This window comes from Rattus norvegicus, chromosome 7 (assembly GCF_021556685.1).
Source record: "Rattus norvegicus strain SHRSP/BbbUtx chromosome 7, alternate assembly SHRSP_T2T, whole genome shotgun sequence".
NCBI lineage: Eukaryota > Metazoa > Chordata > Mammalia > Rodentia > Muridae > Rattus > Rattus norvegicus.
The window spans coordinates 122,466,781-122,479,122 of record NC_141540.1 but is presented as its reverse complement, the minus strand read 5'-3'; the positions used below and the strand labels follow the sequence as shown (position 1 = coordinate 122,479,122).

General features: G+C 40.2%; 2 protein-coding genes across 4 annotated transcripts in view; both read left to right on the top strand.

Moving 5' to 3' along the window:
- Nucleotides 1-7,452, top strand: part of St13 (ST13, Hsp70 interacting protein) — a 34,825-nt gene extending 27,373 nt beyond the window's left edge. For 2 of the 3 annotated variants that reach the window (XM_087559211.1, XM_087559212.1), the window contains 4 exons: nt 782-898; nt 2,957-3,005; nt 5,327-5,460; nt 6,827-7,359. In XM_087559211.1, the coding sequence (XP_087415337.1) occupies nt 782-898; nt 2,957-3,005; nt 5,327-5,460; nt 6,827-6,955 (429 nt within the window). In that variant the 3' untranslated portion in view covers nt 6,956-7,359. Of the gene's footprint in view, nt 1-781; nt 899-2,956; nt 3,006-5,326; nt 5,461-6,826 lie in introns of all 3 variants that reach the window. The other variant, NM_031122.2, reaches the window with a different exon arrangement.
- Nucleotides 7,453-11,446: 3,994 nt separating this feature from the next.
- Nucleotides 11,447-12,342, top strand: part of Slc25a17 (solute carrier family 25 member 17) — a 42,574-nt gene continuing 41,678 nt past the window's right edge. The window contains 1 exon segment of the mRNA NM_001126269.1: nt 11,447-11,620. Coding sequence (NP_001119741.1) covers nt 11,567-11,620 — 54 coding nt within the window. The 5' untranslated portion in view covers nt 11,447-11,566.

The window sequence follows — 12,342 nt, the reverse complement described above, 5'->3', positions numbered from 1 at the left end:
CAGCTACCAGATAGTGACAGGGAGACTTAAATGAATGCCTAGGCCTTATAGCTAGGCTTGTTCTCAACTAGCTCATAACTTATTATCCCATGTATTTTATTCTAAATGCTGCTACCTGGCTTGTTAGTTACTTCTTCTCTTTAGTACCTGCCTGCTTCTCCCTTCAGCAGTTCTCCCACTCTTCTTTCCTAGAGTTCCTATCTCTTCCTGGAAGTCCCACCTTCTACTTCATGCCTTTACTGTCAGTGAATTTTACCAATCAGAAGGTGAGAGAGGAAGTGTTTATAAAGCAGAGACAGATGATGCTTTAGCAATACCAAAGTCTGGCCTGTAATCAGATCTCTGCTGATTCAGAAATCAGCATTTGTATAAGACAGAGACAATCTTTACACAGTGCATAAAACCATCACTCCATTGTCAGCTGTCAGTTGCCTATTAGCTCCTAAGGGTAGAGTAGGACCTCCTTAGTGTCTCTCTCCAGTTTCCATGAGTTAGGTTTTTATTTTTCTGTTAAGATGAATCTCTCATTTTTTAGAGCTATATATTAAACAAGTTGTTTTTTGTTTGTTTGTTTGAGGCAGGGTTTCTCTTTGTAGCCCTGGCTGTCCTGAACCTAATTTTGTAGATCAGGCTGGCCTCAAACTCAGATCTGCCTGCCTCTTGAGTACTAGGATTAAAGGCATGCACCACCATGAAGGCCATGAAGTAACTTAATAAAACTTCACTTGACTTTGATCAAACATAGTAGGTCACCTTACTTTCTATGCTTCTTTTTTTTCAGGCTCAAAAAATTGCTGAACATCGGAGAAAGTATGAGCGAAAACGTGAAGAGCGAGAGATAAAAGAACGAATAGAAAGGGTGAAGAAGGCTCGAGAAGAGCATGAAAAAGCCCAAAGGGTAAATTCCTGTGGCTATCACAGTAGATTAGACTTCAGGGCATTTTTCTTTGCCTGATGGCTTCGGGCTGAGTCTTTAATTCTGCTTTTTGTTTTTCATCTTTAGTTAGCTTATACTTCACTAATTTACATGTTTGTTCTTTTTAAATTTTCAAATTTGGGCCAAGAGTATAACTAACAGCACTTCCCCGGTGGAGCAAACCCCTCCCATCCAAACTCAAAATTTTCTGGCCAGGTTAATTATAACTTGATAGTACTATTATTTTGTGTGTGTATTAGTCCCTCCCTGTAGGATTCTTCTTTCCAACAGTGAATTTTTGACTATTTAATAAATCCTAGATGTGCATTGTGGATAGATACATCTGTGATCCCTGTTTTCAGGAGGCTGAATCGGGAGGACTTTTCACCTTAAAGTAAAAAGTTAAAAAAAAAAAAAAAAGACAACAAGGGGTTGGGGATTTAGCTCAGTGGTAGAGCGCTTGCCTAGCAAGCACAAGGCCCTGGGTTCGGTCCCCAGCTCTGAAAAAAAGAAAAAAGAAAAAAGAAAAAAAAAAAAAAGACAACAAAACGAAGCCCCCAAATTGGCTACATCATTTTATCTTAAGGGGATAATTCTACCTGTTTTTAATTATACCCTGATATTATAGAAATGTGGAAATTCTTGATAGTTTGTTCCAGTATTCTTAGTAGTATTCTTGTTTCTCCTGGTTTCGTCCCCATGTATCTTTGTATATTGGTGTTTTATGACAAGACTTTTCTTGGGGAGACACTACACACGTTTACTCACCCCAGATTGACAGTACAGATAGAAAATCCATCTTGATGAGTTTTATTAGGGTTATTTACAGGAATATGGGTGAGGGATTATTTACAGGGGCAGAAATGACTCAGGCAGTTGTATCACCAAAGCCCACAGCAGCCTGGGTTACACACAGCTCACAAAGCTGGGAACCTGGAGCTCACGGCACTACCTACAGACAGCCCAACAGGATACAGAGTGACCCTTCCAAATGACCTCTTCCAGGCAGGTTAACTGCTTTCTGCTTTTTCTAGGCAGCTTTACTGATCTCAGAGTCTTTGTAGCTTGGCTCTTAGGGAGAGGACCAAGCTAATCTGGTCAGTTTCAGGGACTTCCTAAAGCTGTTTTGAGTTGTTTACCTTCTTGAAAGAGTTTTCCTGTTGATTGGACTGTTTCAATTCTGTAGGAAACTGTTAAACAATTGATTTTATCCGTTGTAACCTATTTGTTTCCAACCTTTGTTGAAAGAAAGGACATAGAGCTATATAATTACATAGTAAGTCATAATTTGGGGGTCATTTAATAAGTATCATAATATATATGTAACATATATATTTGTCTTATTACTATTTAAAAATAGTATATATGTACATTATTTTGTTTCCTCCCTTTCATGTCCTGGGGATTGAACTGGGTCCTCACAGGTACTGTGTAAGTGCTGTACACTGGGACATGCATAGTCCATCTCCATGATTATTTCTAATGCTATGAAAGAAAGTTCTAGGGGCTGGGGATTTAGCTCAGTGGTAGAGCGCTTACCTAGGAAGCGCAAGGCCCTGGGTTCGGTCCCCAGCTCCGAAAAAAAAGAACCAAAAAAAAAAAAAAAAAAAAGAAAGTTCTAGTTAGCCTTTACACTTGAAACCAGCTCCTCCTTCCATGCTGTTTTACATTTTGCTGGGAGAATGTAGAAGAGGTGAACTTAGTAATTGAAGTATGCCCTTTGATTTTGAAGTTTTAAAAGGAGTAAGACTTTATAGCTCTCGTAAGTATAAGCATATGAATACTGCGAATTCCATTTGTGCTTTAACTTTCCAGAGAAGGAAAACTGCTAGAAATGATTAGTAAAAATAATGTCCCGTAACTGTTGGAAATAGATTTTGATTGGGAGTGGATTCATTGAACCTTATCATTCTTACTGTCTTCTCACTTTTTTTTTATTTCCTTGGACAGGTTAGGTATGGGAAGAAAGCTTTCTTTCTGTTGCTGCTGCTGTTGTTTTTCTTCTTCTGTTATATAATTTGTTTTCATTTTGTTTTCAAGGAAGAAGAAGCCAGAAGACAATCTGGATCTCAGTTTGGCTCTTTTCCAGGTATTTCTTTTTTTTTTTTTAAAGGAAAACTGTTCAGTGGGATAAATAATTAAGATATATCTCAATTTGGGAACTGGGGTGTGTATATGGGGAGAAAGAGAGAGAGAGAGAGAGAGAGCTCTTAAAACTCCAAAGAATAAAGTTCATTCTCATTAACATTTTTGTTATGGATAAACAAGCAGCATTATTTCTCTCCTGCTGCCTGAAAGAGATATTGTGAAGTTTACCTAGAAATACACTTCTAAAAGATAGGTTTTGGGGTGTTTTGTTTTGTTTTATTTTGTTTAAATGGCCATCTTCTTTGTGAAAGCTAGTTTCTCTTAAGGAGAATTTGGGCACCTGTTAAAGCATATATGCCGTTGTGTATAGTTAGACCAAAGCTAGAACTTGTAACTTGTTCTATAACCTTAAGAAGACAGAAACGTTCTAGCTCATAGCTTAGTTCTCTCTTAAAATATAAATCTGGTTGTCAGTTTCCATTGTCCCCGAGGCAGCTTCACTAATGTGAGCTAATACTAGACAGAGCTCTTCTTGTACCCTTTGTTACAATCCTTGCGCATGCACTCAGATAGCAAGTTAGGCCCAGATACGCATGACTCCAGTTCCAAGGGATCTAATGCCCTTCTCTGATATCCATGTGCAGGCATGCATACCCACTCATTGATTCTCATACAACTGTACAAAATAGTGTGGGTTTATAATCTAATAGTGTGCTTGGGAGAATGGATGAAGTCAGTTTTTTTTCTAGAGACTCACTCCAGAAAGAATCTCTAGGGATGCTTACTAGATAAGCAAATTCAGCTAAATATAGTGATAAATGCTTATAATCCTACCTTAGGGATTGGGAGAATTGCCATGAATTTCAGGTTAGTCTGGGCTACATAGGTGAGATTTCAGCTAAACAGAATAAAAATCCCAAGTTTTTTGTTTGTTTGTTTTTGTTTTTTTTTAAATACACATACATTTATTTATTTTAGAGATTTTGATTGTTTAGAATGGGACTCAAATACATAGATTCACCAGGCCTGGTGAAACATAGCAGTCACATCTTATCTCAGACTGTTATGGCCTAACATGAGCTAGAATCAATTGAGGGAATCTCAATTGAGAAAATGCCTCCATAAGATTGTGATATACAGTATTTTTAAATTAGTTGACTGATGGGGAGGCCCAGCTCATTGTAGGTGATGCCATACCTGGGCTGGTGATCCTGGGTCCTGTAAGAAAGCAGGCTGAACAAAGCCATGAGGAACACCCCAACATGACCCATGTATCCGTTTTTGTCTTCAAGTTCTGGCCTTGAGTTCCTCCTGATCTTGTTTGATGATGAGCAGTGGTATGGAAGTATAAGCCAAATAAACTGTCCCCTCCCCAGCTTGCTTTTGGTTATGGAGTATTCATCTGAGCAATAGAAACCCTGACTTTAGAACACAGACTTTAGGAGATAGAGGCAGGAAACTCACAGTTTGTAAGGCAGTTCTGAGCCAGCCCTGTCTGCAAGGCTACCCGAACAAACTGGAAAGAGAAAGAGATCAATACATTTTTGCCATCCCTATTTAAGGTAAGGCTTGGAGGAATACTGCTCCAAAAATGTCACAACTTTTTAAATAAAACAAACTTAGGTTAATAGAAATTAACTTTAAATTGAAATAGCTAATACTCAAGAATGAGAAATCCAAGGCAATTGAGCCAGTATGATGATGAACACCTAGACTTCTAGCATTGTGGACGCTGGAAATGAAGAGTTCTAGGCCAGTGTGGGCTGTGTATAGCATTGCAAGTTTCAGAGCAGCCACCCTGTATCAAACACCTCATCCCTCCCTCCTCCCAAAAAGGAGAAACCAGTGATTGACACACCTGGTATTGTTTGGGAGGACCAGCATATGTTGATTGATTATATGTTGATTGATTGGCTATTTAATTATTGTTTCATTTTTGAGACAGGGTCTCTCTGTGTAGTCCTGACTGTCCTGGAACTCATTATATAGACCAGACTGGCCTCCAACACACACATATTAGCCTGCCTCTGCTTCCTGGGTGCTGGGATTAAGGGGTGTACCACCACACCTAGTGATGATTCTTTAAGGCAAGATTAATTTGTTGAGCAGTTCTAAGTAATAGACAAATCCAGTATGTAGTGAAATCTGATTTACAGCTTTAACTTTTAGGAAAGGTTAGAAGTGAAAGCTTCATAGCTGCTGTATTCAGGACTGCCTACAGACCTCTGAGTGGTGTCCTTATTTTTTATGTGTGCACTTGAGTATTGGAGAGGGTTAATAGAAACTTGTTGGTGTCCATAATTATTTCATTTATTCTTACAGGTGGTTTTCCTGGGGGAATGCCTGGTAATTTTCCTGGAGGAATGCCTGGAATGGGAGGGGCCATGCCAGGAATGGCAGGAATGCCTGGACTCAACGAAATCCTCAGTGACCCAGAGGTTCTTGCAGCCATGCAGGTAAGATTTGGAAGAACAAACTTAAATCATCAAAGCATTTCTTTTCTACCTGTGTGAGGACAGCACACTTATTATTTTTTTCTCATAGTTATCAATTAGCTAATTTTGCAGGGTAGCATTTTCTTTCTAAGTTAAGATTAATTTTTTAAAGATTTATTTCTATTTTATGTGTAGGATTATTTATTTGCATGTATATCTGTTCATGACATGCATGCAATGCCCTTGGAGGTCAGAAGAAGGTATCAGATTACCTAAAACTGGAGTTAAAGCCTTTTGTGTATGCTAGGAACCCAAGCCAGCTTCTTTGCAGGAACAACAAGTGCTCTTAAATACTGAACCTCTCTCTGGCCCCTATCTTATCGTTGTATGTATGCATGTGCTTGTATTTATATACATGAAATATGTATGTGCAGGTGCCAGTATATGCTACCAAATGCCCTGGAGTTAGAGTTACATGCTATTGGTTGTGAGCTGTGTGCTCCTGGCATAGGTGCCTGGGAACAAACTCAGATCCTTTATATCAGCACGTACACTTTCTTACCTGTTGAACCCTGGCATAAAGGCCAAGCTTTTAAAGGTTCGTTTTAGGAAATAGTAGTTGTATCCATGTTATATGTGCTTGCTTGCTTGCTTGCTTGCTTGCTTGCTTTCTTTCTTTCTTTCTTTCTTTCTTTCTTTCTTTCTTTCTTTCTTTCTTTCTTCCTTCCTTCCTTCCTTCCTTCCTTCCTTCCTTCCTTTCTTTTCTTTCTTTCTTTCCTTCTTTCTTTCTTTCTTTCTTTCTTCCTTTCTTTCAGATTTATTTGTTTATTATATATGAGTACACTGTAGACACACCAGAAGAGGGCATCAGATCTCATTACAGATGGTTGTGAGCCACCATGTGGTTACTGGGCATTGAACTCGGGACCTCTGGAAGAGCAGCCAGTGCTCTTAACCGCTGAGCCATCTCTCCAGCCCATGTGCTTTCTTTTTTATTATCTTTAGTTCACGTGACAGAATTAAGCTTGACGAGCTTCAAAGATAATTCTAGGGGCTGGAGAGATGGCTCAGCAGTTAAGAGCACTGACTGCTCTTCCAGAGGTCCTGAGTTCAATTCCCAGCAACCACATGGTGGCTCACAACCATCCGTAATAAAATCTAATGCCCTCTGCAATTGTGTCTGGATACAGTGACAGTATAAATATAAATAAATAAATAATTAAAAAAAAAAAAGATAATTCTACCCTGGTGTATCAGATATGGCTGAGGCATTTTCCAGTGATTGTCAGTAGGGTATTTAGTATTCTAAATCCTAAAGTTCACCCATTGGCCACTTACTAAAAATAAGCTAAATATTGAAACCTCTCTTCTTCCCTTTTTTCTTCAGGATCCAGAAGTCATGGTGGCTTTCCAGGATGTGGCCCAGAACCCATCAAATATGTCAAAATATCAGAACAACCCAAAGGTTATGAATCTCATCAGTAAATTGTCAGCCAAGTTTGGAGGTCACTCATAATGTCAAAGCCCTTGCTGAATGAAGAACAGCTTAGCTCACTTACTGGATGTTGCAATAATACAAACCAGTGTACCTCTGACCTCACCAGAGAGCTGGGGCGCTTCGAAGATAATCCCTACCCTCTGCATCATATGCGGCTGAGGCATATTACAGTGGTTTGCCATTAGAGTGTTCATTCAGATAATGTTTTCCTATTAGGAATTACAAACTTAAAACATTTTTCAACCTTAAACATATTTTTTAAAAATTTAGGGGATGTCAATTCCTACATTTTTCGTTACTAATCTTTTTGGGTTTTTCCTTTTGAATTACTGGGCAAGGAAGGTGAATGTGGATGATTTACTGCTTTCATGAATGAAATAAAGATTTGTTAGTGGGAAGCAAATAAAACACATTTAAGTTGATTGAGTCGGACATACGGTTACTGCAACATCTTGAATTGTCTTTAATGTTTTACTTCACAATGATCTATTTCAGTAAATCTTTTGGGACCACCAGTATCTGGATCTGACCTTGGTGAGACTGGAGTGCAGGGCAGAGAGCAGCAGCAGTCCTGGGTTTTGTTTGACCCATGTAGGCTGCATTTAAATCTTAAACTGCTTTAGCGTCCTTCTTTTTAAGTGTTGCAGGGGAGTTAGATCACATAGCTCTGCTGTTGTCCATTGTTTCATATAAATGTTCCATAGCATTCCCACATAGAGGGAAAAAGTGCTTTCTGTTTTTGTCAAAAATTACCTATCCTATTAGAAAATAACCCTGTCTGCTTGTCATCCTTTGAATCTTCTTGAGCTAAAGGTAGTCTTTTCAGTAGCATCATCACTTCTGTCATTCACAGCGTAATTGTGGAAGCAGATTTCACTGCTAGTTTAGTTTCATGTATAGTATACCGTAATTGTAGGGTCACACCTCTAATAGCTGGTATCTTACTTGGCCATGGGGTTGCTTATTTAAATATTAAACTTTTACCTTTGTGAACTCCTGTCATATCAAAAGTCATTGGAAGGAAGGTTCCCTTTGGTTTTAGGTATGCTTATGAAGTTGAGAAGCCATTGCAGTACTAAGAGTTTGTGTGAAGTGTACATCTTTGTACTTGGAAGAGTCTAAGTTGTTTACATTTGGTGAAAGATTCGTTTGTCCCATTTAACTCTTAAATACTGCGATGTATTTAATGCCTTGTTTCCTCTCCTGTTGCAAGGATAAAGAAAATGATAAATCCACAGTGCATATTTAAAATAATATATATCTGAAATCATACGTCTATGCAGGTTTTAACTGCTTCATACAGCAGGCACAGATGCATCTTGTTACATGTAAGAAAAAGCTGTATTGTATTTGGGGGTTGGGGATTTAGCTCAGTGGTAGAGCGCTTGCCTAGCAAGCGCAAGGCCCTGGGTTCGGTCCCCAGCTCCGAAAAAAAAAAAAAAAGAAAAAGAAAAAGCTGTATTTGAACAGAGCATGCGTTTAAAGTCCTTAACCAATATTTATCACATATTCTTAAATTGGAACTTTGCACGGTTCTTACTTAGTCCAAGTGTGTTCTCCTTTCATACAGTTTCCATGGTGCGTGTGCTTTACTGAAGATCAGTTTCTTTTGTACTCTAACTACACATGACCTAATTATATTCTAATATGGAAATAATACCATAAATGGGTGAACTTGCTCTTCTGAAAACTGTGTTCTGTGCTTTTGGACTTCTGAGTTCCACAGATAGTAAAAAGTATAGTCTTCACATTTTTTTTTTTTAACAAAGAATCAGTATCATTTCTACACTAAAAATACTGTTTTTTCCCCACTAAAGATAGTATAAGAAAAATAATCTAAGAAGGGGCTATCTGCTTAAAGATACATGGTTAATTCTCCTGAGTATGCTGAAATAAAACACTTTCAAACTGGATCCTGACCTTCCCTATTTGTTAGCCGATTACATTTTTTCCTTGCTGAAGTGCTTAGCTGAGGTTATGTGATGGGTGCAGTAGGCTCTTGATTACTAAATGTCAACAGAGACCCCTAAAGGTGAGTACAGCGGTTCACATGTGTAATCCTGGCGCTTGGGAAGATGAGGGGGCAGTCTGGACTGCATAGCAGGGCTCCAAAAAGACTTTCACATTTCAGTAGCTTTTTGGAAGTTAGCAGTTGTACCATACTGAAGTAAGTAACATCTGTGTGGCTCCAGGGAAGCTGAAGAGGCAGGAGGTAAGTGGTCAGAGATACACATACAAGATGCTGGTCATGTCTGGCATTAACAGCTGCCTTCATATTCCATTGGTGAGCTTTTAGCTATGAGGAAAGACTATACATAGATAGCACAAAGCTTTGTGGTTACATGAACAAACTATTGGATAAGAAAAGGTGTGGTGAGCCAACCAGCTCACCCATCAGGAGAGATGGCTTCATAAAGGAGAAATGAATGGCTTCTGTTTTAGAAATTTACTAACACCTAATATTAATGCCTGAGCTAAACATAGGCACTGTTGCAATTGTTCCAGTAATCTCTAAATTCTAATACCACAACTGAGTACCCTTACTGCTTTGCCATTTTATAGTGGAAAAACTAAAGCACTTTGGTAGTTGCTCTGTGTAGCATTTGTGGAACTAGGGTTTTTTTTGTTGTTTGTTTTTATTTTTTTACAGCTGTGTGGCTTCACAGCTCTTTAAAAATCCTTTATTATTGATTACAGAAGCTTTGTGTGTGCCCCTCTTTCTGGTGGGGGGTTAGGGTCAGGGACAGTGAAAACTATGTATCTGGCTTGAAACTGAAGTTCACTGACTGCAGTTCACTAAGCCTCTGCCTTCCCAGCTGTTGGGATCAAAGGCATGTACCATCATGCCCAGCTAAAACCTCAGGTTGCTTTTTTGTTTTTTCTTGTTTTTGTTGACTAGAGATTTTGCTACGTCACCCAGGCTGCCTTAAATTCCCATCTTTCTGCTTCAGCCTTCCAACTACTAGTATTAGGACAACAGTTGTATCAGCATGCCTGGGTGCTGCTGTAAAAAATTGAAAACCAAAGTGGACATTTGAATGATACTCGTTAAAGAATACAAGTCAGTACTGCTGGAGTCTGACTTCCTCTGAGAAGTACAGGACAGCCTAATTGAAGATTGTAGTCCATTAAATTTAAGGAATAGTAATTCCAACCAGTAGAATATGCAACTAATAGAACTGGTTGGGACTGGGAGATGGTTCAGTGTCAAGAGCACGTTTTGCCAAGGACCCACCCATGCTTGGCAGATCATGGCTGCATGTAACTCAAGCTCCTCTCGGCTTCTGAAAGCAGTGCACTAACATGGACACATATACTTTAAAATAGGAGTATAGCTCATGGGTTGAAGGGGAGAGCAAATATAGCAATATCAAGTTTTGAAAGCTTGAACAAAAGTATGAACTCCACAGTATCACAGTGGAAGGGTAAAATATGGACTTTGCTTTCAGATTTATGTGGATGAGGTTTATATTTATGTAAAGCGGTTCTGGATTCCCCCAGAGGACAGAAAGTTGTGGGGTTTGTTCTCTGAAACAGAGGGTTATGTGATAGCAACTGAAAACATCTCTGCAAGAACAGCAAGCGCTAACTGCGGAGCCATCTCTGTGGCCACAAATTGTCAGTTTAAACAAACCGAACCATGCTAGAGCTTTGTCTCCCAGGCCTCAGTTCCTTGATTCTCTATCTCTCTGCGGGGATGGGGATGGGATGTTGGGAAGGTTGAATGGAGAAAGGAAGGAGATACTGACCCTATGCCTTATCTATGGCTGTTAGCTTATCTTGGAGGTTTGCTTTTGTTTTGACGTGGTTTCTGTGGTTCTGGCTGGCCAACTCCACTTCTCAGCATCCATGGTACTGGGATTACAGGCTACGTTTTAGGGTTTTAGGGTGTAGGCAGTGGTCAGTTTTTGTTTTGTTTTGAGACCAGTCTCGGCCAAGGTAATCTCAAGCTCCCAAAGTAGGCAAAGGTGACTCTGAATTAGTTATTCTTACAACAAAATAGTCGTATGTGTGTGTCTCAGAGTGTACGGGAACCCTTGGAGGTCAGATTCCCTGGAACTACAGTTGCTTGTCAGCATTTGCATACTGGGACCTAAACGTGGTTCCTCTGCAAGAGCAGTGTTCTTAACTGAGCCAACTCCTCAGTCACCCTGATCTTCCCACTTTCTGAGTGCTCTAATCACTGGTGTTTATGGTTTGCTAGTAATCATACTAAGCAAGCACTCTTACAACTGAGACTGCCAACATGTATTTTGCAAAGAATTGGGGTGCAAGAGTCTTTAAGGACTCTTATGTCCTCCCATTTTATGGGCATGACTAGCCAAGTTAGTGTGCAAGCACACAGACTGAGGGGCTAGGAACCTGCGCTGGCTGAACACTGATTCTTCCTAGTTGGTTTAGCATAGCGTTGTCCCGCCCCTTGATCTATCCGGGCCAATCAGTGTTCAGCGGCGTTCCTTGGGCGCTTCACACTCACCTCCCCGTTGTTTTCCCAAGCGAATGAGGGCAGTCTGTGACCCGGAAGTAGTCGTTCTGGTGGAGGCGGGCGGAGACTTCTGAGAGGTGGGGCTTGAGACGGTCCTTTCACGAACTCACACACTGAGGCGTCTGAGTGAAAAGTGTAGCACCATGGCCTCTGTGTTGTCCTACGAAAGTCTGGTACACGCCGTGGCTGGAGCTGTGGTGAGGAGGGGTTTGGGGCTTCGAAGTAAATTCTGGGATGGGTCGGGGAGATGGGCACGAGGGAGATGTGGGGGCTAAGTCTGTCACAACTGGGACGAAAAGGACGGGCATAAACAGAAAGTTGCTGCTATACGAGCGAGGTCGAGGCCAGGACCCATTCTCTGCCTCAGTCCTCTTCTGGGCTCTCCCAGGGACTGTCTGAACTAGCAGTCACAAAAGTCCAGAGGAAATAAGGAAGAAGATAATTGCTCTTTTCTTTGCCTTCTGAAGTTTAAAAGTTTAAGGGCAGCCATCTCCTTACCCAACTCTCTTTGCACACAAACTTCATCTAAATTGGTCCTGGGGAGAAACTGTGAAGATGGGGTGCTTGATGTAAGCGTACTGACAGCCTGTTGTCACATGTTACCACAGGCAAGTGGCAATAGCTAATAGCATATTTCTAGTCAGCATTATTGCCAGGAAAAGATAGTGTGGTTTTTTGTTTGTTTTAAAGTCAAGTTCGTGTTGTTATCTACTACACGTGTGGTTGCTGTGAGTTAAGTGGTCTGTTCTTGGATTTAGAAGTGTCTTAAGTTCCTTCCATTCGACACATCTCTTTTGAAACTTTACATTCTTGGCACAAATAACATTCGTTCCTCTCTTGGTTCTCTTCATTAGACTGTTTCCCATGCTCTTCCCTAACTTCCAACATGTGTACCATCAGCCATGTAGAATCACTGTGG